Source organism: Bidens hawaiensis, unplaced genomic scaffold, assembly GCF_021521415.1.
Source record: "Bidens hawaiensis isolate Kalapana, Puna unplaced genomic scaffold, B.hawaiensis_p1.1 tig00014284_1, whole genome shotgun sequence".
NCBI lineage: Eukaryota > Viridiplantae > Streptophyta > Magnoliopsida > Asterales > Asteraceae > Bidens > Bidens hawaiensis.
Window position 1 is genome coordinate 91,287 of NW_027492229.1, and position 24,815 is coordinate 116,101.

The following is a 24,815-nucleotide window of genomic DNA, read 5'->3' on the forward strand; positions in this document are numbered from 1 at the left end:
CCTTTACTTTTACCGCAATTAGTTAGCACATTGTTGAAGAACACTCTACCTCACTTGACGAATTTGTTCAATTATTGCTTTGATGATTTTTGACCAAAACAAGTATACCTTAGGTTACTGAAGTAAAAGAACTTTTGTTATTCAATGAAGTGTTTAGTGTTCCTTTTTATTTATAAATAACTGTGTACTTGTTATGTTATGAAATGAAATAAATATGATTATTGTCACTTTAATAGTGTTCCGAGCTTATTAGTAACATGTACGTTGCATTCGAGCGTATTCCGCTTAAAGCCGGGGTGTTACAATGAATACGCTCCAACTTTTACAACTCTTTAAACGGGTCATTTACAAAAGTTTGCATGGAACTAGGTATCCCTAAAACTATATAAACAAAGACTTCCTCTATGCAAACAACTTTGATATATATAAAAAACTGATATCAAGTATTAGTCACAAGGACTATGAAACGGGGTGAGACAATAATTATAGTGGTTAGAGTTAACTCTTTGTTGTCCATGTGGTCTAATTATTTTAACTAGTTCAATTTAAAACTAAAACTTTCAACCCTTTGACCTTTGAGTCATGTATGTAGTTTCACCTTTTTAACCTTTTTCTTCCCGATGCTTTTTTTTTGAAAGGTAAATTTCATACAACCACAAAAACGGCACTTGCTAGTCCTCAAAGCAAGGACCGCAAAGGAAACCAAGTTACATCAAACCAATAGGACACGTACGCCAATCATTCCAATCTAAATGTTTATGTCTCGACCTATTTGTAATCCAAAAATAAGAATTCGATTTGATCTTGGTCACCACCTCGATAGCTTTGATAGTTTTCCTTTGAAAGATCCGCTCGTTTCTAGCAATCCATATGCACCAAAGGGTCGTTAAAATGATACCAGTCATCACCCGTTTCTCATACTTCCCCATTTTAAAGCCTTTAACAAGCATAAGAAGATCACGGATGTCGAAAGTGAATAGGATTCAACCAACACCAACCCGAAATCCTAGACCAAACCTCTGCTGCGAAAATACATCCAGTAAAGATGTGGCTCGAAGATTCTAGGTTCGACTCGCAAAATGGGCAAGAGTCATTCGAAAAAACCATCCCTCTTTTACTAAGAGCATCTTTCGTAGGAATCCAATCTTGCTCTGCGCGCCACGCCAAAATACCACACTTAAACGGAATCCAGTGCTCCCACTTAAGTGTGGTATTTTGTCAATTTTATATCTCCATCCCCATTTAAGTAATAAGGCCTCATTGATGTCTTTTAAATTACTAATGCCCAACCCTTCTAACCTTTTAGGTCTCGTCACTTTCTCCCACGCTACCCAGCTTATTTATTATCCTCCAATAACCACCCCATAGAAACCGTCACATGATACCCTCTATTCTATCAATCACCGCCATAGGCGCTTTATAAAGCGAGAAATAATAAATAGGGAGATTTTCGAGCACCGATTTTATGAGAGTAACTCTACCCCCAATAGATATCGTTTTCGATTTCCATGATGCTAGCCGAGATTCCACCATTTCCATTACCGAGTTCCAATTATTGATGCAGCTCATGTTCGCGCCCACTTTAAAACCCAAATATGTAAACGGAGTAATGCCTCTTCTACACCCCAAAACACCCAACATATCGTCAACTTCTTGATTACCCGTTTCAATTCCGAACAGGTTGGATTTGTGAAGATTAATTTTAAGACCCGAGCACAAGTAAAAAACTCTAAGAACTCGAGCCGTCTTCTCCAAATTCGCCCGAGACCATTCTCCCAAAATCAGAGCATCATCAGCATAAAGTAAGTGATTAATATTATGCTCGAGGTTTGGAATATGAATACCGTGCAGCTCACCAATCTCTTTAGCTCTGTTTAACATCCAAGATAAAGCCTCCATCACGATCAAAAAAGGAACGGAGAAAGAGGATCTCTTTGCCAAAGTCCCTTTTCGCACTTGAATTCGAACGTAAGAGAACCATTGACCAAAATCACCGACCTAGCTGACTCCAAAATCCCCTTGATCCACTCGCACAATTTCACTGGAAATCCCATCTGTAACAAAATAGAAATCAAGAAATTCCAGTTAACATTATCATATGCCTTCTCGAAGTCTATATTCAATAGAAAAGCCTTCTTGTGATGTTTTTTCAGCCAATCCATTAACTCGTTAACAATGAGGGGGCCATCCAAAATAAATCGGTCTTGAAGGAACGCTGGCTGGGTCTCGGTAATCACCAATCCCAAGATCTTTTTAGCCGATTAGCAAGGATTTTAGACACCACCTTGCTAATAATCCCTATGAGAGTAATCTGTCTATAGTCTTCGAGACCCAACGGGTTTTTAACCTTGGGAATCAAAGTAATAAACGACGAACCACAACCACGACTAATAACTCCTGAGTCATGAAAAGCTGTGAGAATGTTAAAAACAATCATCCTCCAAGAATCTCCAAAACCTCTTCACGAACAAGAAATTAAAAACCAATCCGGACCCGGGGCTTTGTTCATACCGCACTCAAAAACCGCTGCCTTAATTTCTTCTCTGGAGAAAGGGACAATCAACCATCTTTGACCACATCCGGAATAGATTTAATACCTTCATACTCACAGTCCGGACGAATTGAAATCTTCTCTCTAAAATTCTCCCTGAAAAAGCACAAAACACGTTTCTTTACCTAAGTAGGTTTAGAAACCCACTCCCTTCCACCTCCAATCCTGGTATAGAATTCCTAGCCTTCCTCCCATTAACCACACTATAGAAGTATGCCGTGTTATCATCACCAAAAGTCGCCCATTTCACCTGGGATTTCTGCTTAATATCTTTAGACTTAAGAAGTTCAACCTCCTCAATCCCCTTTCTACATTCTGCCCACACCCAAGCCTCATCCTCCTTTAGCTCTCTTTCCTCCATAAGCAACTCATACTCCTCCCTTTCCCGCTTTCAATTTAGCCAATTCTTCACTTTCCTTAACTTTAGTATCCATTATCCACTTCTTGAGACTGTCTCGAAGTTTCTTGAGCTTCTTCAACAAAACCATATCTGAAGGTCCAGAAAACACACAATCCTCCAAAATTTTAGCAACCAAGTCCTCACACCCTTCCCTATCAAGCCAAGAATTAAACCAACGAAAGGGTTTAGGACCAAAATTAGTATCAATTAGCGATAACACCAAGGGAGAATGATCTTAAAGATTCCTCGGAAGTGCCCTCAAACAAGCATTCGGCCATTTATCTATGACATTAGAACAAACCAGCATCCTATCAATCTTGCTGAATTTAAACTGCCCCTTCTACTAACCATAAAAGTGTACTTAGAACCTTTCATATTAAACTCTTTAAGACCCGCTTAATTAATGAAATCATTAAAATCCTTCGAACATGCCGCATCAAAATTAGTATTCTTTCTTTCCTCCCTACATCTCACAGAGTTAAAGTCGCCCAAAACAACCCACCAACCTGAACCATTCTGAATAACATGAAGAATTTATATGTCATAACTCTTTTTTTTCACTATTAAGTTGTGGGGCATAGACATTTACAACATTAAGCTTGATATTCCCATCCACCAAGAAACCTGTGGTCACCAAAAAATTGTCACTAATAATCGAGTTCTCTTTTTGAAATACTTTAGGATCCCACATGTTCACAATACCCCCGACCCCCGTTAAAGTTAACCCAATCAACTTCAAAACCCTGACCACCCCAAAAATTATCCAACACGAACATTTGCGTGTTCACACACATCGACTCTTGCATACCAAAAAAAGACACCCAAAAATTCTCTTTTAAACTTTTGATCCAACCCGGTTCCCAACAACTCCAATCCCACGGATGTTTATAGACAACATATTCATAGCTTACCTATTTGTAAACCTTCTTGAACGATTGATTCTTCCACCAAACCGTTAAAATTTGTAAGCCGAGCTCCAAGTATCTCCCCTAACAATATAGTAGCGGGAACCTCTTGACCCAAATTCGGACCCTCGGAAAGACCAACAGCAGCTTTCATCACACCGACTTCTTCAGTAATATCATCTGTGACAATACCACCGAATTGATCTTCTTCCAACATAACCGTGTTATCAGGATTCCTAACTGGATAATCGTTTAAGTTAAACATCCTTTCGTTATCAGAACATTCTACACCCTCTGACTCAGCGCCTATTCCCAAATTAGCAGACTCAAGATCTATAAAATTTACGTGTTGTTTGTCCACTTCATTTCCACCCCTCGTAGTTGTTATATTAGAGCCCAAAATAACAGGCTCAAGGCCAAAAGGATCATCTGTAGCAAAGCCCACACGTTTCTCCTTAATGGGTCTGTCGTTGGAACTATTACGCTGATTCGATCTAGTAACGTTTTTTGTTTTCTTTCTTTTGTTGTTTTTACCACCATCCCCATTACCCACATTATTTAAAAAAGGTGTAACTTCTTGAGAATGGAAAGAATCCATATTTTTTGGAGACCAACCCTCAGCATTAATAGCATAGCCGAGATTCACGCAATCATTATCATCCTCCATAATTATCATAGGTGAGTTTTCTCCGTTACCGGCGACGTTAGCAATCGGACTTCTATTCACTTCCTACGGCTCCTCCATTACAACCGGTTCCTCCTCTGCATGATGATTCTTTGGCATCTTATCGTCTGCATACAAAAATTCGGTAGTCCATTCGCCTAAAATTTCTGAAACCCATACCAAAAACATCTTGTCTCTCCACACCACCGTGACCCCGCCCTGCACTCGTCTCCCATCAATCATCACTATCCCGACATAATAATACGAGACATCCGCATCTTCAAATTCGAACTGAGCTTTGTAACATACTTCACCAAATAGCTTAGCCACCTCATGAATTGCATCATTCGACAAGGCTTGTAAAGGCATCCCTTGGATTTTGATCCAAGAAATTTTTTCAAAGGCTAATTCCTGGCCCTCCTAGATCTCCACGGATGTGAAATAGTCGTGCCTTCCAAGCATCTCATCACAAGTCATTATGGCTTGTTCCTTTGATTTGAAGGAAATCAAGAAACGCATACCTCCCAAATACCGTGATACCCCGCTAGCCAAACCCATCTCTTTCAGAACCGATTTAAAGTTTCGAAAACTTCGAAAGATCCGACTCTAACCGTTAAGGTTCTAACATGAAGAGCCTCGAATCCGTTCGAACTATCAGCCAGGACCATTGTCTTTTATTTTCACAGTTTCCTTGTTCCTCTCTCCGGTTAGCACCTCCTGATATGAGAGAACTCCTTTCCTAACAAACTTCACATTTTGTTCCTCATAACCACTTGGCTTGGATGGTTTCTCCACAGATGGTTTCTTCGGATTCCGGTCAATTATTTCTCCATCTTCAAGAATGTATCTTGTCATGTTGGTTGCCAACTTATAATCTCCCAATCGAATCTTTGACGTCAATCTAACCAACTCCGCTATGTCCTTGACATCTAGAAACGACACGAATCCAAACCTGTTGCCTCCTCGATCTCTTTTCTTTGCTATGTAAATGTCATTTATGGTTCCATAATCCCGTAGCACCCCGGCCAAGTCATTCCCGCTGCAGCGTTCCGGTAGATTAGAGATAAAAATCTTGGTGATCCTCCACTGAAACTCCACTGAAGGAGGTTTCCTCTGGTCACCCATGACGGCTAGGGTTTTTTACGTGCTGTTGCCCAGTAATACGTATAAAAACTTCTTCCTGATGCTAACTCTATTAAATTGATTTGTTAAGAATAAGAGTATATCAATCTGTTTACACTGACTATTTATATTTGTGTAAATGGAACACTGCAAACGCCCACCATGGTTTCTTTATTGTTGCTCACCATGCCATTCGTGCATATGCAAACACTGTTTGAACAAGTTGCTCTGGTCATTGCCATTCTATCACTAAAATTGTGTTTTCCTTGGACCTATTCTTATCAGTTGTAACTTCAAGTAAACTATTGCCTGATCTAGCACCGAGGCCAAATACCTTTCTCTTGCTAATGCATCCACAAAATTTCGATGGGTTATGTAGATACTACGAGAGCATTGCAGTACATTGCATGGTTCACTAACCTTGTGATGCAACAACCTCGGTGTCACATATTTAGTAGCTAATTCAGTTTTACATAAAGCACACGAATCATCTAGAGATCGCTTTCAATTTCATTAATTATTGCATAGAGTCTTCATGTTCGCTATGTGCTCGCTAGTCGCTACCCTTCATAATGTTGATTTACTAACCAAAGGACTGTCAACCATTCGTTTAACACTCTTCGATCAAAGCTTCGTGTTACACCTTCTTATTGCATACAAATTACTTTTTATTATTCAAAAGCTTGGCAAATTTGAAATAAATAATCCCACATTTTGTGTATTGGTCGATAAATAATCTCACATTTATAAATCCTTGTCAATGGTCCAACCTTTCGACTATTTATCTCTCAATGGGCCCCGTTAAAAAAATACTTAACGTCGTAATTTTTTTTAAAATTTCAAACCGATGCTTTAGGGTTTTTATCGGAAAAAGGATACGGGTTGACTAATGTAAAACTTATCTCGAAACGGTGATCCAAAGACGAAAGTGTTTCAATTCAGATGTTTGAATTACCAATTAACAAAAACCAAGCCATTTGAATCGCTGTTTCGAAATACGTTTACATTAGTCGACTCGTATATTTCTTCCGATCAAAAGCCCTAAAATATCGATTTGAAATTCGGAAAAACAGTTAACGACATTAAGTATTTTTTAACGAAGGTCCATCAAGAGATAGATAGTCGAAAAGTTGGACCGTTGACAAAAAATTTTAAATATAAAATTATTATCGGTTAATACACAAAATGAAATTATTTATTTTCAACTCAACATATTCAAAAATAACTTCTTGATTCTCAGCCTTTTGTAAAATCATTTAGATAAACCGAAACCCTAACAATATATTTTTTATCGGTTTTTTTTAACTAAACCAAAAATGATCAAAAAGAAAAAGAGTAAAGTGTCATTTTCGTCCTTGTGGTTTGGCAAATAATGCGAATTTAGTCCAAATAGTTTATTTTTTTGCTAAAGTAGTTTATTTTTTGATGTCAGATTTATCAGATGATGGGACTGGAGCAGTAGTTTGAGTGGCAGCAGGAACAAATTTCATAGGCTTTGGTATTCTACCAACCTCCGTATTCCATTTCTTCCTCTGGAAAAGTATTATAGCTAAAGTGGGGCAAACTGGTGTAGTTATCATTGAATGGTGGTGGTACGACAGTGTAATCGTACCCCAACCCCGCTTTAACTTTAGCACTTCTCTGAGCTCCAATAAGATCATCTAATTTTTCAGATGATGCCTCAAACCTTTCAACTTGTTTTTCTTTTTCTTTTTTATCAGAAACTTCGAGTTTTAATTTCTTAATTTCTTCTTTTAAATCATTAATTATGTCTTTATAATAAATGACATTATGCTTTTCTCGAAAAATTTCAAGTCTAAGATTTGCTACATCATTGTGATGAGTTTTAATCTTTTCAACGTAGATCTTGTCAGCTTTTACATATTCAGCATTTAACTGACGAAGTTTTGCATTTTCTTTCAAAACTTCGTCTTGATGATATCTATAGTATGTGACTTTGTTGATGCATGCTTGAGAACAAAGATTGTGATTTACCTCATCAGCTGGTGATGTGTCGGGAATGATTATGACATGCATGACTACTTTTACCGGCAGCACTTGTCCTAACTTTATTACTTGTCCCAACTTTATTTTCTTTGGACTAATTGTTCATTTGGAGCTTATCTTCCATTATTTCAAAAGACTTGATGGTAGAAGCCAACTCTGAGAGTGTCATGGTATACAGATTTGTGGTTCTTTTGATGGTAACCACATTGATGCTCCATGTATAAGGCAGTGAATTCAACAGCTTCATGTTGATCTGAAACAAACCATTGATGATACCGACACTTCTCATTTTGATGACGAGTGACTCAAATCTGTTGATGAGAGAGGAAACCTATTCACCTTTAATATGTGTAAACATGTCGAATTCTCTTTTCAATATTTTCTTTCGGCTTTCTCCCATATCCAGATTTCCTCCAAGCTTAGGTTCGTAAGACATTTTTTTTAACTCGATTAGATTTTTTTTTTGAAAGAGAAAAAAAATTTAATTTTTATTTTTTGCTACAGTACCGAGTTGCTACAGTGCCGAGTCGCTACAGTGTTTCGCATGAGTTGCTACAGTACGATTCGCTACAGTGTTTCGTATGAGTTGCTACAGCGTTTCGCATGAGTTGCTACAGTACCTAATGCGAAGCGATTGCTACAGTACCCGTGCGAAGCGAAGCGGTTGCTACAGTACCCCCATGCGAAGCGAAACAATTTGCTATAGTACCCCGTGCGAAGCGATTGCTACAGTACCTCGGCGATGCGATTGCTACCTCGGAAGCGACTGCTACAGTACCCGATGCGATTTTTTTTTTTTGAGAATATAGCACCCAAACTTCCAAAAATTCAAAAAGACTTTAGTATAAAAATCAATAAATTGGCCTAGATCTGAGTTTTTAAGCCGAATCTGAGCTCAGACACAAAAACTTAAAACACTAAAAACTTAGATTTGGTGATTCTCGTGTATTTCTAAGGTGTAAGGAACTTCAAAAGAGATGAGTAACACGAAATCAACCTCAAATCCAACAAAAACTAAGATCAAAACCCGAAAAGTTTGACCCGAAAACGACAAAAGGTCGAGCCGAAAGCTCTGATACCACTTGTAGGTCCTCTAGATGGATGTCAAGACTTGACTCGGATCAATCCGTGTTGTTGGTTAGCGGAAATCACCAACGACACTCGGATCTCGGATCTTAGTTTGTTTGGTTTATTTTCTAAAAGAGAGAAAATGAGAGAAGTAGGTGAGAGAATTTTTATTTCCAAGAGTTGTGAAAGAGTTCTTGTGGAGAAATGGGTTAAGTGGCCTTTATATAGGGTCCCCATTTCTCCAAAGTTTACACAATAAACTTACAAAATAAACGTACCGAGTACGTACTACACCGACTAAAAGCAAACTAAAACGACATACACAATCCTAAAAACAATATATAATATTGGCCCTATAGTAAATATTCCTTAAACTGACAAAATTTGAGTAAAATTGAGGTACTATACTTGTAATTATTTTTTAGTTGTAAAACTATCTTGTGCATTATATGCATGCAGTAATGATTTGTACAATTTAAACCGTTCATCTGTTAAAAAAAAAGTTATATTGAAGTGTTGATAAAAATAAACTCTTTTAAAGGGGTATGTTTAGATTTTGTTTTAATCAATTTTGGTAAAAGATACAACAAAAAAACCAAAAAGGATAAAGTTGAGTAAAAAGTGGGTAAACATAAGAGGTGAAAGTTGTAACTACTTCTTAAGTTAATAAAATCTGAGTAAAGTTTACATTAATTGTAATTATTTTGATAAAAATCAAATAAACTTGGGTTTTATGTGTGTAATAGACAGGTTTATCATTACTTAAACATGTACTAATGCATTACAAGTTGGCCAATCTCTCATGTATTATATATAGATAAGATATATAACCTGATAATTAAGATGACTAGATGTGTTCTACAAGTTTTGAAAAAAAGAAAATACAAGGCCGTATTTGAACCGAACGTTCATTCAACAGCTCATGAACGAAACGAACAAACAAGAATGGGGAAGTTTTCTTCATTTAACCAAACAAACGTATACAAGCATACATGAACAAATGCCATCATCATTCATTTATGTTAGTTTGCTCATTTACGCTTGTTCATTTACATATTTATTAGAATTATAATTGGCTTATAATGCATTAACCCATTACCCAAATCAACGTTTAGAACCAAGCCTTGGACAATCGACTAACAAGTTACAAGAACGAAAAGAAGATGTTCATTTTCCTTTTTCACACATATTCACTAACGAGTTACAAACATAAATTAACATAAACACGAACACATTTATTTTCTTAGCAAATGAACACGAACAAGAAAGTTTGTTCATTCAAATGTTCTCATTGCTTAATTATTCAGTTTTAATTAACATGATCCTCTTAATTTGGGAAACAAATCGTCATTTGCAATCACACGAGAATTGAAATTATGAGAGAAGATAGAAAACTTAAACTCAAACTTGCAAATCTCGAACCTCCATTCTCAACATTCTCTACAATCACAAATACTTTTGTGATTCAGTTATTATATGCTCCTTTCCAGTATAGAGATATTGATACGGTTTATTCGATTTAACCGTAAATCTCCCAAGAATACAAGATAAAAAAGACCGATGACCAAATAATTTTTCTCCTCTTATTGTAAAAAGTTCAATGGTATTAGAGGAAACAAGAATTCAAGATAAACTAGGAAACATAATTAAACTAAGAAGCATATTTGTAATTTAATAACTTGTAGATAAAGATATAAAATTATTGATATATTTCAAAAGGATCCAACCATATCTTTTTATCTCTAAAATCTTGGCATCGAGTTGGCTTATGAGTCTCTTTTAGATCGGGCCTTGTGGTATTTTGATCGTATCAACTCCCGACCCCTTGAAAACGTCCTTGTTCTCAAGGACAGAATGTCGTTGCCATTGCGGTCGCCACTTGAGTGGTATAACGGGCGGTCTCAACGTAGCACCACAGTGACCATAATTCGAGTCTTGTCGCCCGATATTTGCAGTAGGGTACAGTTATAAAACATGAAAAATTTATTTATTCCAAACTGAAAGCTTGATACACAAGATTAAAAGATAAGAAGAACAACTCTTATGGGTTTGAAACCCTAGACAAGACAATAGATAATCTGTTGAAGAAAGAAGACTCTTGCTATTCTGTTGTGTCTCTATGATGAAGAGGAGCACTCCATTTATATGAAGGCAGTAAAGTATTCGTCCATAATTAGAGACGGAGATTGTGGAAGTCTATTGCAGGGAACGCTCCTTTCCAAACTAGAGAGATGCCTCTTGTAATATTGGCAGTGAAGATACAGCAAGGAAGCCCAAAAACATAAGTTGGAAGTCAACCCATATGCAAAATAAATAAGAGAAAAGCCCATTAATTAAATGAGGATTATAAATTGAAAAAATAAATACTTAGATTTTAACACCGCCCCTCAATTTGATAATCCGAACATGTCATACATAAATAATTTATTAGTCAAAAAATCATGTTGAGTTGCCAACAAACCTTTGGTGAGCACGTCTGCCACTTGTTCATTGGAGTCGATAGGCATAGCCTTGAGAAGCCCAGTGGAGATTTTTTGACGGAGAAAGAACAAATCTATCTCAAAGTGTTTAGTTCTATCATGAAAAACTGGATTTACAGCTATGGAGATAGAAGCATTGTTGTCATAGAATAGCGAAATGGGAGGAGTAACTTGAATATGGAGCTCCTTCAAGACATTAGTCAGCCACACAATTTCACCTGCGGCAGCGCACATGGACCAGTATTCAGCCTCAGCCGAGGACCTGGATACGATCTCTTGCTTCTTACTTTTCCAAGAAACGAGTGACTGACCTAAAAAAATGCAATAACCAGTAACCGACCTTCTACTTTCAAGACATTTACCCCAGTCAGAATCAGCATAAGCTCGTATATTTAGACCAAAGCCTTTGCTAAGTAGAATACCTTTTCCCGGGGCCTTTTTTAAATATCGAAGTAAGCGAAGGGCAATTTGTAAGTGAGAATTGGTGGGTTTGTGCATTAATTGACTAAGGAATTGCACAACATAACATATATCTGGTCGTGTGTGAGATAAATAGATTAGTTTTCCGACCAATTTTTGAAAACTTGTAATGTTCGTTAAGATGGTTTCATCTTGTTTACAAAAATTCATTACAGAATGATGTTGTTCAATGGGTGTATTGACAGGTTTACACCCACTAAGACCAAATTCAGCAAGAAGATCAATACAATACTTTCTTTGAGACAAACAGATACCTTTTTCAGACCTTAGAACTTCTATTCCAAGAAAATATTTTAGTAATCCAAGATCATTGATTAAAAAGGTTGAGTTTAGCATTTGCTTTACTTTGTTTATTTCAGTTGGGTCATTACCAGTTATTACAATGTCGTCCATGTACACAAGTAAAATCACAATTGAGGATTTATCACTTTTAACAAAGAGCGAGTAATCACACATGCTTTGGACAAAACCCCATTTGGTTAAAGTGCCAACAAGTTTCTCATTCCACATTCTAGGAGCCTGCTTTAGACCATATAGAGATTTGTTTAATTTACAGACTTTGGTTTCATGTGGAGAGAAATAACCTTCTAGCAACCGCATATAGACTTCCTCATTTAAATTTCCATATAGAAAAGCATTGTTAATGTCAAGTTGAAAGAGAGGCCAATTTTTTTCAACAGCAAGGCTAAGCACACACCTAACGGTAACCATTTTAACAACAGGAGAGAATGTTTCATCAAAATCTACTCCTTCTTTTTAACTATATCCTTTGGCAACAAGTCTAGCCTTAAATCTTTCAATTTCACCTGTAGACTTATATTTGATTTTGTAGACCCATTTACAGCCTATTGGTTTTCTACCTTCAGGTAGATCAACAAGAGTCCATGTGTTATTTCTATGTAAAGCCTCCATCTCTTCATTCATGGCATTCACCCACTCAACATCATTTTTGGCTTGAAAACAATGTTTTGGTTCAACCGATTTGTTTAGGCAAGAAGCAAAGCATTTACTTTCAAAGGATAAGTTTGAGTAATTTACTACTTTTTCCATTCCATATTTTACTTTTCCTTCTATGATAAAATCATCTAGTTTTCTTGGTATAGAAGAATTTCTAGTAGATCTTCTAACCGAAACACTAGGAATATTAGATCCCTCAGGAGAGTCTGTGTTATCATCAGTAGTTCTAGAACCGCTAGCCTCACTCATACCTTCAGCCAACCCATGAGGCTGCTGTGGATGAGCCTCGCCATCAGGGTTTTGAGACTGGGCACAAGGCTGCTGGTCAGTACTAACTACTTCACTAGGATCCCTCTCCTCATCATCGGGTATTTCACTCTTAGAGTTGTTTGGCTGATCGGAATCAAATAAATCAAAAAAGTTTAAGGAATTTACCAAAGGGTCAACATTTGTAGAGTCATCATTTAAAAGTTTATTATCTTTAAAAGGAAATATAGTTTCATAGAATTTTACATCTCTCGAAAAAATTATTTTCTTTTGATCAAGACTCCAAAGTTTGTATCCCTTTTTAAAAGGAGAATACCCTAAGAAAACACATTTCTCTGCATGATTCCCAAATTTATCGGTGTTATTTAAAATGGTGCTAAAACAAAGGCAGCCAAACGTTCTAAGGTGATTTAGAGAGGGTTGAAAACCAAACATGAGTTCATACGGTGATTTGCCATTAAGAATTGAAGAGGGAGTCCTATTAATTAAATAAGCAGCGGTAAGCACACATTCAGACCAGAAACGAAGAGGGATACCCCCTTGATATAAAAGAGTTCTTGCAATGTTTAACAAACGCCTATGTTTTCTTTCAACAATTCCATTCTGTTGTGGAGTATGTGTGCATGTGGTTTGATGAATAATACCATTATTTCTTATAAAATTAGGCATGTGGCTGTTAACAAATTCCGAGCCATTATCGCTTCTAAAAATTTTTATAGTGGTATTAAATTGATTTTTTATAAGATTAAAAAAGCTTTGAATGTTGTAAAAGACCTCCTCTTTATTTTTTAACAGGTAAATCCACACACACCTTGAAAAATCATCCACAACAGTCAGAAAAAACAGATATCCATCATTACTTTTCACTTTATTGGACCCCAGACATCTAAGTGAACCAGCTCCCCCACATTTGATGATTTATGATCACTTAGAGGGAAGGGTTCTCTGTGTTGTTTGGCCTTGTGACAAATATCACAAGAAGGATTTCGTCTAATGTTTTGATTTTTAATTCATTTTTTAAAACATTTAGAACATGATGAGAAGGGTGTCCTAACCTAGAGTGCCACAAATTTAAGACATCATGACTATTAAAGCACACCTTAACAGGTTTAGAAGCATCACCACAGAAATATAACCCATCAAATTGACTACCAGTCACTAGAATTTTCATTGTGCGTAAATCCTGAAGATAACAAGTATGTTCATCAAATGAGACACGCAATTTATTCTCACTAGCAAGCCTATAGACAGACATTAAATTCACATAGTATTCAGGAATAACAAAAACATCTGATAAAATGACCTTTTTAGTTAATTTTAAACGTCCAATTTTAGTAACTTTAGCACTTGTACCATTTGGATGTTTAACAGGGATATTAAAATCAGATACATCAATAAGATCTATTAGACCTTTCTCATAATTAACCATGTGTTGGTTTGCCCTAGAATCAACAACCCACCCAGAGGAAATATTAGACGGGCAACACGCAAATCCAAAAACATATTTATTGAAAACATTAGAATTAAAAAAACCAATGAGTTACCTCCAAAGTTTGTATGTTGAGGACCTTCGTTATTCTTATCCTTTAGCAGCCCCAAAAGTTGAGTTATCTGTTTGGATGTGAGATCAGGGGTAGAGGAAGAACTAGCAGACATATCAGGTAAGGATTTATTTGACATAGAGTGATTAACACGATTACCTTGATTATTTCCTTGCCCAGACTTAGGTTTATACCCCTGAGGATACCCGACAAGTTCATAACACCTATCTACAGTGTGGCCCAGTTTGTGACAATGGGTGCATTTAAGGTTTGGATTAGGCCCTTTGTTAAACTTCTTTTTATTATTGGTAAAATTATTAAATTTTGACACAGAACCAACATTTACCCCTTTGGTGGGGTTATTGCATGTTCTATGTGATTCTTCCCTAGAAGTGATTGAAAAGGCAGTTTTGATCGTGGGAAGCGGATCACGCGTTAAAAGACCAGTTCTAACGGGTTGATAAATGTCATCAAGACCCATTAAAAATTGCATTAATTTTATTAATTGAGTAAAGTCATTAAATTCTTTTGAGGCCTTACACGTACATGATGGTAATTGCACCATAGCATCAAACTGCTTCCACATTGTATTTAGTTTGGAAACAGAAGTACCATTTTGAGCCATAGAATTAATTTTTTCATATAAGCTAAACACCACAGACCCGTCAACTTTATCATACGTTTCCTTTAAATCATCCCAAACTTCAGAAGCAAGTTTGGAATATATTTGACCCACAGATAATTCTTCACACACAGAATTGAGAATCCAAGTCAAGACAACCGAATTACACATTTCCCATTGTGAGGCCAAAATTTCATTTTCAATGGGTTTTTTACAAGACCTGTCAATAAAACCGATTTTGTTTTTTGCTTTCAAAGCTAATGAAAAAGAGTTTGCCCAAACAGTGTAATTTTCAGTGCCTTTTAACTTTATATTCACAACAGTCAAACAACTTGAGTCACTAGCATGGAGAAACAAAGGACCACTAACATCAAGTTTGCTAATTAGAGTTTCGGAAGTTCCCATGAAGAATAATTATAGCAAGAAAGAAAAAAAAAGAAAAATAATAATAATAATAATAATAATAATAATAAAATGGCAAGCTCAAGTTATGCACGAATATGAAACAAAAAAAACACACAACTAATATGTCTAATGCCTAGCAACAATAATTTATGAGACAAGAAAATAAAGTAGAGATAGAACGATCTAACCCGGGGGCGCCCAAGTTAGGGTATTCAAACAAGGTGTGAGTGTTAGTAGCCTTCACTTAGAGTTACCCAACAAGTCACAAGCAAGAAAAAAAGGTCAAAGTATTCCGGTCTTCAACAATACAACCTGTCACTTTAATCTTAAAGACAAGCACATATGAGGCTGAACACAGTTGCATAAAATTATTGACCTATTTCAAACAAATTGCTCACTAGATTTTAAAAAAAAGTGATCTGTGTTATTACTATTTTCAATCACTAATACTATTTAATTGCAACAATTGATTTGATTTAAGAAATCAATCAGTAACTATTTTTTCTTTTTAATTATTTTTTTTATAGAAATTAACAACCGGATAAATAGTAGCAGAGACCAAAATCAATCAGTAGCTTTCTAAAAGTGGTTCCTTAACTATTTTTTCTTTTTAATCTTTTTATTTTATAGAAATTAACAACCGGCCGATCAATAGTAGCATAAACCAAATTCAATACAATAGCCAATATTTAATTGTATGGTTACCTAGATGTAATCTGGTAAAAAAATCAGTAAAATTGATAACGAGATAAACAGCTCTAACAGATACAGATACGAATAAGAAGATAAAAGTAATAAAACCCGGTTACGAGAACGATAGAAACGGTAATGAACAACTTACAGATATGAATCTGAATAACGATTACCAGGTTTCGGCAGCGGAAGACGCATAAAGCAAGTCCAGAATTTGATTTTTGCCAAAATTCGACTAGGGCAGAAAACGAACAGAACTTAAGCCAAATACCGATTAGGCGGCTCTGATACCAAGTTATAAAACATGAAAATTTTGATTTATTCCAAACTGAAAGCTTGATACACAAGATTAAAAGATAAGAAGAACAACTCTTATGGGTTTGAAACCCTAGACAAGACAATAGATAATCTGTTGAAGAAAGAAGACTCTTGCTATTCTGTTGTGTCTCTATGATGAAGAGGAGCACTCCATTTATATGAAGGCAGTAAAGTATTCGTCCATAATTAGAGCCGGAGATTGTGGAAGTCTATTGCAGGGAACGCTCCTTTCCAAACTAGAGAGATGCCTCTTGTAATATAGGCAGTGAAGATAAAGCAAGGAAGCCCAAAAACATAAGTTGGAAGTCAGCCCATATGCAAAATAAATAAGAGAAAAGCCCATTAATTAAATGAGGATTATAAATTGAAAAAATAAATACTTAGATATTAACAGGTACGGCTTCGCGGAAGCATTATGTGTTGGGTTCCTTCTCATCGGAAGTTTGCAACAAATTTTGGCTTATGGGACAAAAGTTGGAGTTGATGATGTGATTTCCTTTTGATGATAATCAAATTGACATCCTTTAATAATTTCTTTATAGTCTTCAGTCCACCGGCTGGGGTGGGAACATAGGTTTTTGGGCACCGATTTGGTTGTATGAATTGATGAAAGTGGTTGAGTTGGAGTTGATGATGTGCTTTCCTTTTGATGATAATCAAATTGACATCCTTTAATAATTTCTTTATAGTCTTCAGTCCACCGGCAGGGATGGGAACATAGGTTTTTGGCACCGATTTGGTTGTATGAGTTGATGAAAGTGGTTGAGGTGGAATTGGGGGTGGCGGGGCCGGTGGCGGTGTGGTTGAAGACGTTGTAATATTACTAAGTTCAATCAAATAAGGGTTATGTAGGGCACCAATAGGAAATTGATTAAGCATTGCACTGGTAAAAATATCCCATGTGATGATGTTTGAATTCCGATGTCAACCATTGAACCACGAGAATGGTTTATCAGCGAAGGATTCAATAGCATAGGGAAATCGCTCGTCGCCATAGATCGTGTAAAAGAGAAAATACCGTTCGGCTTGAGAGATCAATAGGGCAAGATTAGATCCAGTAAAACGAGGTAATTGTGAATGTTCCCACAAGAGTTCTTCCAAAGCCATCTAGACTAAGGCTCAACGAAAGCACCAATTGATACGGTTTATTCGAGACAACCACAAATATCCCAAGAATACAAGATAAAGAAGACAAATGACCAAATAAATTTTCTCTTCTTATTATTAAAAAGTTCAAGGGCATTTAAAGGAAACATGAATTCAAGATAAACTAGAAAACATAATTAAACTAAGAAACATATTTGTAATTTAAATAGCTTGTAGATAAAAATATAAGGTTATTGATATCTTTCAATAATATCCAACCATATCTTTTAATCTTTGAAATATTGGCATCAAGCCGGCTTAGGGTCCCTCTTCTAGATAGGGCCCTTGTTGTATTTGGATCGTATCAGATATGTAATAATATTGACAACATTGATCTCAATTACCATTAAAATATGAGAGCACCTAGTTTCAGTTATACTAGCAATGAACTGAGCATTAGAAAACTGAATTGAGCAGAATGCTTCAAGGAATTAGTTTCAATTAATAAGTTGAAGGATAATATTGTATAACTTTATAATAAGAATTGCACTCTGATCAAACTAGGTAGTTTACATAGAATAAAAAATGCTGAAATATGTGATTTACAATATGTTTTGAGTTAAACCGTCACTGAGATGCTTTTCATTGACAATCTATCTCCATCTCCTTACCACAGCTGGTTCACTCTTACTGCTTTGCCATTCAGTCACAGAGAGTGGCGAAGGTGAAAAATCTTTCAAGAAAACCACTGAATCATTGATTTCAGACGGAGGTGGAGGATTCACGGTTTCCAAATATTCATTACTGTAACCGGAATCTAATCTTCTCTCAGCTTGAATTTCCTTTAACACATCCAGCACCTCGTTCATTGTAGGCCTCATCTCTGAATGACCGAAAAGCCAACTCTGCTACTGATGTGATCATGTCCTTAATTTTAGGATTCGAAGTGGATCCCAACACCGGGTCAACTAATTGATCAATTGCACGTGTTTGGATCCTTTTTAAAGCAAGGGTAGCCAAACTAGTCTCGTCTTGGGATCTACTTAAATCAACAGCTGGCATTGATGATATTAGTTCAATCAAGACTACTCCAAAGCTATAGACATCACTCTTATCTGTTAACTGATAGCGTTCATGATATCGAGGATCCAAGTATCCTGGGGTCCCTTGAGGAGTGGTTGACGTGTGAGTGACATTATTAGGTATGAGTCTGGAGAGACCAAAATCTGCTACTTTGACACTGAAATTGTGATCAAGAAGAATGTTGTTTGTCTTTACATCTCGGTGTATGATTTCAGAAGCATGGAGGTACACTAGTGCACTGGCGGTTTCAATGGCAATTTTCATACGGATTGGCCATGTTAGCAGGCCTTGATTTGCTTGTTCCCCGTGGAGGTGATCAGCAACAGTGCCATTGGGAATGTACTCATAAACAATGAGAAGCTCTCGGCTTTGTCTTGAGGTGCAACCGTAAAGCAAGACTAAGTGTGAATGCCGTAACTTGGTCAATATTTCAACCGCGTTCATGAAATGTTCGACTCTCTTGTAGTTGTGGTCATAAAGTCTCTTCACCGCAACTTCTCGTCCATCTTGGAGTTTACCTTGTTTATAAGATAAGTCGTGAGCATTTGAAGTAGAAATGACCAATTGTTTGCAAGTTGAGCATTTATAGTTATTAGTGATAATTGAGTTCTCACCATAATAAACAGCTCCAAATCCACCATCTCCTAGTTCATGAGAAGGGTCAAAATTTTTGGTGGCGTTTTCGAGCTCTGTGATGGAGAAAACCGAAACACCAAAAAAGAGGCTTCCATCTTCAGGGTTTGAAGATTTATCCTTTGATAAAAAGTATGAAAAAGGATTGTTCTTGTAGCGACGGTAGATTATGAAAATGGCAGTAAAGAGGATGAGGATGAAAGCAGATCCAGTGATAGCTAGAGTAAAAAAAATGCAACAACTTTAGGTATAGATTCTTTCATGCATCATGCATGTGTGCAATAAAATGATTGTAGAAGAGGTAAGTTACCTAGGATGACTTTCAGTTCTTCATCTTGTTTTCCTGCAGTAATTATACAACGAAAGATAAGTCATACTCATACATAGGAATAAGGAGACACAAAGAGGAAAAGGGAAGACGATACCGTAAATACTATTCATGGCATCTGAACACTCAAATTCATGTGAATGACAGTTGCCTTTTTGAGACACTTATTACAGGAAGGTGACCAAAAGGAAATAGGAAACTCAAAAGTGAGAAGAGAAAATATATCTGTGCAATTAGGTCTTGGGCCAATTAGTCTCTTTGGCAGCCGTATTAATTACTTGACAACTAGGTGGGAGATCACCTGGAACTGATGTATTGCTGACGGGATAATTGTAGTAGATATTGTGATGTTTGCATAAGCTGTAGTTTTTATAATTCAGCTGCTCAAAATAAACATGAGTTCTTGCATCATAAACAGGATCTTTTGGGCATTTGAATAGAGTCATGAAGTGTTCGACTGAAACGGAAAACAAATCAGGAGTTGGAGAGGTGAAATTATGCATTAGAGCCTTGCAGCTTTTATTTTCTATAAATTCTTGAAATGTGTTGTTTCGGATGATGACCCAAGCGCCAGGTGAATCTTTGCCAGTAATCAGATATGACCGTCCTCCAAATTGAATTCTCTCGTTACCCAGAGTACAGTTGACCTTGATCAAACCACATCGTGTATCAGTAGTGTTGTAAAAAGGGAACTTGAATGGACCAAAATCTGGGAACTGAAACTTTCCGGGCAGATAGGCTTAGAAGTATTGGCATATGTAGCTGAGTGTAGAAGAGATGGGCACGATAGGAAAACGATGACAAAAGTGATGATGATATTGAGAATCATTTCAAAAGCCCAATACAAGAGGTTTGACAGCTTATAACGTGTGTTAAGACGGGAGTGTATACAATATACACTATATATCAACCTATTTGTTTTTGGAAGGATTGGCTAAAAGAGGGAGCCTGTGAATACCATTACAAAAGTTGTTTAATTATTTAGGCCAAAGAAATTAATATCCTATCACTTACATAATATTTTCCATGATTCATGACTTTGACTCACTCCTCTCCATTCATTCCACATTCACTAATTAACACGCTCAAGACTTTGACTCCCTACCATCATATCTTTTGCCTCTTTTCAAACGCCAAAAAGTTTTATTTATTTATTTACTTATTTATTTCTCCTCGTTGGATAAAACTAGAAGGCTTTCATCATTTGAAGGTATAAACTTTAAAGAAGCTTTGGCAATTGTTTCACCAAGTAATTAGTTGTCGCAAAAAGCAATTTCAACTTGGTATAAACTTTAATAAGTTTTGGAAATACGTCTAGAATACAAACAGACGAACATAAAATAATATGAACACGAACACATTTAATTTCTTAACAAACTGATTGTCAAGAAAATTTGTTCATTTAAATGTTTTTGTTTGGTTTAAATTAAACGAACTAAGATGAATAAGTTACGTTTGTGTTCGTTTTTAGGCCTAGAAAATACAACATTACCCTCTAAATTTTGGAAACAAATCGTAATTTGTTATCAGGTGAGAATTAAATTATGAGAAAAGGTAGAAAAACTAAACTCTGAAGTCCAAACTTGCAACTTTCACTTTGCTTCCGTCATTCAACGACTTTTATGAGAAAACCTGATTTGCATTAATTTATCAAATATCTTTAATATTTATATTCTAAACCAATGTTTTATTTCCCAAACTCAACTTTGATTTGATACTTTGTGTTTTAATTGTGATTTGCTCCCATTGTTTAGATTTGTAAAAAATTTTGACAATTAAAGGTCAAGTTTACATTATTTTGACTGTGATTAATCTGAATTATTGTTAACATATGAGAACTATATGTTTTATCAAGTTTGATTTGTTGGTATCTGTAGTGTGAGAACACTTAGTTTCAGTTTTACTAGTTATAAATGGAGCATTTGAATATTTAATTGAGCAGAATGCTTATACTTCTTCATAATGCTTCAATTAATTAGTTAGAATTGGTAAACTGATGGATGTGTATATAACTTTGTAATAAGATATTGGCATGAATTGCACTCTGGAGCCAACTTGTTTGTTAACATACAAAAAAAATTGAAATACATTATATTTAAAGTGATGCACTGTTACTGCTTTGCCAATCACCAGTGACAGAGACTGGCGAAGACGGGAAATCTTTCAACAAAATCACCGAATCACTGATATTGTCACCAGCATCTATTCTTTTCTCGGCTTGAATTTCCTTCAATGTGTCCAGCACCTCGTTCATTGTTGGCCTCATCTCTGAATGATATTGTAAACACCGAAAAGCCAACTCTGCTACTGATGTGATCATGTTCTTGATTTCAGGATTCGATTCAGATCCCAACACTGGGTCGATTAATTGATCAATTGCACGTGTTTGGATCCTGTTTAAAGCGAGGGTAGCCAAACTAATCTCGTCTTGGGGTCTACTTAAATCAACAGCTGGCATTGATGATATTAGTTCAATCAAAACTACTCCAAAGCTGTAAACATCACTTTTGTCTGTTAACTGATAACGCTGGTGATATTGAGGATCTAAGTATCCCGGGGTCCCCTGAGGAGCCGTTGACACATGAGTGGCATTATTAGGTATGAGTCTCGAGAGACCAAAATCTGCTACTTTGACACTGAAATTGTGATCAAGAAGAATGTTGTTTGTCTTCACATCTCGGTGTATGATTTCAGAGGCATGGAGGTACACTAATGCACTGGCGGTTTCAATAGCGATTTTCATACGAATTGGCCACGTTAGCAGGCCTGGATTTGCTTGTTCCCCGTGGAGGTGATCAGCAACCGTGCCATTGGGGATGTACTCGTAAACAAGGAGAAGCTCCCGGCTTTGTCTCGAGGTGCAACCATAAAGCAAGACTAAGTGTGAATGCCGTAGTTTGGTCAATATTTCAACTTCATTCAGGAAATGTTGGGCGCGCTTGTAGTTGTGGTCATATAGTCTCTTCACTGCAACCTCTCGCCCGTCATGGAGTTTACCTTGTTAAGAAAAATAAGGTATAAACAATTGAAATGGTAATAGGTTTTTCAAAAGACTTAGTTTTTCCATTAAAAAAGAACTAGCGGCACAACTTGTTGCTCGTTTGCCATTTATTTCAATGTAAAAGTTTATTTATATCAAATGAATAACTAAGATTTAAAAGAAAAAGTTGTAATTAGAATGATAATTAAGTTCTTACCATAATAAACAGCTCCAAAGCCACCATCTCCTAGTTCATTGGACGGGTCGAAATTTTTGGTGGCGTTTTCCAACTCCATGTGGGAGAAAACAGGAACGCCAAAGAAGAGACATCCGTCTTCAGGGTTTGGAGATTTGTCTTTTGATAGAAAGTACGAAAAAGGATTGTTCTTATAGCGACGCGAGATTATGAAAAAGGCAGTAATGAGGATGGAAGCAGATCCTGTGAGAGCTAGAATAAGAAAATGCAACAACTTCAGGTATTGTTTTTCATGTAACTGTGTACATAATAGTATGTGCAGTTTAAGAGGTATGTTACCTAGGATCAGTATCAGTTTTATGTCTGCAGTGATCAAACGACAAAAGATAAGCTATATATAATTCCACGGAATAACGAGACAAAGAGGAAAAGGGAAACAGAAGCCGTAAATACCTCTTTTGGTATTTGAACACTCAAAATTCTTGTACTTGTGACAGCTGTATGTTTTAAGACACTCATTACAGGAAGGTGACCAAAAATGAATTAAGTAGTTAGAAGTAAGAAGAGAAAATATATCGGTGTAATTAGGTACTTGGCCATTTGCGCTCCAAGGCAGTTGTATTACTTGACAACCACGTGGGAGATCACTCGGAACTGGTTTAGAGGTGATGGGATGCTTATAGTAGAAATTGTGATGTTTGCATCCGTTGTGGCTATTATAATCAGGTTGGTTAAATTTTGCACCAAAACGGGGATCTTTTGGGCATTTGAAGAGAGTCATGAGGTGTTTGATTGAAGTTAAAAATAAATGAGGAGTTGGAGAGGTGAAATTATGCAGTAGAGGCTTGCAGCTTTTATTATTTATAAGTTCTTGAAATGTGTTGTTTTGGATGCTAACAGAAGGACCGAGCCAATAATCTTTGCCAGTAATCTGATATGACTGTCCTCCGATTTGAACACTCTCATTACCTGAAGTACAGTTGACCTTGATCAAACCACATCCAGCATCATTATTACTGTAAAAAGGGAACTCAAACGGACCAAAATCCGGACAAGTGAAACTTTTCGGGCACGTAGTATTGCCATATTTGGCAGAGCATAAAAGAGGTGAAAACGATAGGAAAACGGACGCAAAAGTGATGAAGTGAATCATTCAAATGCCCTATAGAAGAGAATTGACAACTAGCAACTAATTATAAGACGAGTGTGTATGTATTTGCATGAGGTTTCTGGAAGGGTTGGCTAAAAGAAGTTATGGGAATGCTATTTATAAGCCTTTGACATTCATAAGCTCAACTTAACCCGTCTTTTATGTCATACAAATGATCCCATCACTTTCTCAATGTTTTCCACATTCACTAACGTTCATCATCAAGATTCAAGGTTTTGACTATTTCCACTCATTCCACGTTCTCTAACACCGTCAAGACTTTTGACTCTCCTCCATTAATATTTTACCCCTTTTGAAACGGCATTTGAATATTTGTAGACGTTAGATATATACCATTTTTTTTGAGATACCTAGTAAACCTTTTAACTTTTAAGAGTGTTTTCTTTAAAAGATATGCTAGATAGAAAATATTAAACCGGGTTTTCATAAAAATTATGAGAGAAGTATAAATATATAGAGTCACTAGTTGAGCCCCGCGTGTCATGCGGGTTATTTTTTGTTTTTTTTTATATATTATTGGTGTCAAAATTGAAAAAAAACTGACATGTATATATTATTGACCTTGAAGCCTCCATGGTTTTTCCACAAAACCATCAATATCTACTTCAAATATAGTCTTGAGTAGAGAAAGGATAAAAAATTGACTAAGATATTTAACAAATTTCAATAATATGCAAATTGTAAAAGCATAAAACTAAATATACACACATATATACACATTCGATCGTTACTTATGTGAAGGAAGTGTGTAATCAAGTCCACTGCCAAATGCACGACCATTATTTCCCCAACCCAGTAACCCGTAACCCAGATGAAAACTTTCTTTTGCATATTGGGAGGAACGTTTTCATTAATGCC

The 24,815-nt window shown here is 36.3% G+C and overlaps 3 protein-coding genes and 1 pseudogene across 3 annotated transcripts; all 4 read right to left on the reverse strand.

The window, feature by feature from the left end:
• Window positions 1–1,904: 1,904 nt before the first annotated feature.
• On the reverse strand, window positions 1,905–2,912 carry LOC143546194 (uncharacterized). The gene is made up of 4 exons (XM_077037908.1): window positions 2,677–2,912; window positions 2,512–2,567; window positions 2,285–2,397; window positions 1,905–2,054 (listed from the first exon to the last, which is right to left on the reverse strand). Exons 1-4 carry the CDS (start codon window positions 2,910–2,912, stop codon window positions 1,905–1,907), a joined length of 555 nt encoding a protein of 184 aa, XP_076894023.1.
• A 9,521-nt stretch (window positions 2,913–12,433) lies between these two features.
• Window positions 12,434–15,469, reverse strand: LOC143546196 (uncharacterized). The gene is made up of 3 exons (XM_077037909.1): window positions 14,446–15,469; window positions 14,001–14,191; window positions 12,434–13,027 (listed from the first exon to the last, which is right to left on the reverse strand). The coding sequence occupies exons 1-3, from the start codon at window positions 15,467–15,469 to the stop codon at window positions 12,434–12,436; spliced, it is 1,809 nt and encodes a 602-aa protein (XP_076894024.1).
• Window positions 15,470–18,185: 2,716 nt separating this feature from the next.
• On the reverse strand, window positions 18,186–20,439 carry LOC143546197 (LEAF RUST 10 DISEASE-RESISTANCE LOCUS RECEPTOR-LIKE PROTEIN KINASE-like 1.1; annotated as a pseudogene).
• A 1,266-nt stretch (window positions 20,440–21,705) lies between these two features.
• LOC143546198 (LEAF RUST 10 DISEASE-RESISTANCE LOCUS RECEPTOR-LIKE PROTEIN KINASE-like 1.1) lies at window positions 21,706–23,939 on the reverse strand. Its single transcript, XM_077037910.1, has 4 exons — window positions 23,240–23,939; window positions 23,126–23,149; window positions 22,808–23,038; window positions 21,706–22,607 (listed from the first exon to the last, which is right to left on the reverse strand). The coding sequence occupies exons 1-4, from the start codon at window positions 23,937–23,939 to the stop codon at window positions 21,706–21,708; spliced, it is 1,857 nt and encodes a 618-aa protein (XP_076894025.1).
• Between the last annotated feature and the right edge of the window lie 876 nt (window positions 23,940–24,815).

Excerpts from the sequence above, each read along its gene's own strand:
- LOC143546194 (XM_077037908.1), bottom strand. The coding sequence starts at position 2,912 with ATGGAGGAAAGAGAGCTAAAGGAGGATGAGGCTTGGGTGTGGGCAGAA. Across the intron at positions 2,568-2,676 it reads GGGTTTCTAAACCTACTTAG|ATGGTTGATTGTCCCTTTCT; the intron begins GTAAAGAAACGT and ends ATGTGGTCAAAG. Across the intron at positions 2,055-2,284 it reads TCATAGGGATTATTAGCAAG|ATGGGATTTCCAGTGAAATT; the intron begins GTGGTGTCTAAA and ends ATTTTGTTACAG.
- LOC143546196 (XM_077037909.1), bottom strand. The coding sequence starts at position 15,469 with ATGGGAACTTCCGAAACTCTAATTAGCAAACTTGATGTTAGTGGTCCT. Across the intron at positions 14,192-14,445 it reads TCAACATACAAACTTTGGAG|ATGTTTTTGTTATTCCTGAA; the intron begins GTAACTCATTGG and ends TCATTTTATCAG. Across the intron at positions 13,028-14,000 it reads ATGCTTCTAAACCTGTTAAG|CCAAACAACTCTAAGAGTGA; the intron begins GTGTGCTTTAAT and ends GATTCCGATCAG.
- LOC143546198 (XM_077037910.1), bottom strand. The coding sequence starts at position 23,939 with ATGATTCACTTCATCACTTTTGCGTCCGTTTTCCTATCGTTTTCACCT. Across the intron at positions 23,150-23,239 it reads GTGTTCAAATACCAAAAGAG|ACATAAAACTGATACTGATC; the intron begins GTATTTACGGCT and ends TGATCACTGCAG. Across the intron at positions 23,039-23,125 it reads AAAACTGATACTGATCCTAG|CTCTCACAGGATCTGCTTCC; the intron begins GTAACATACCTC and ends TTCTTATTCTAG.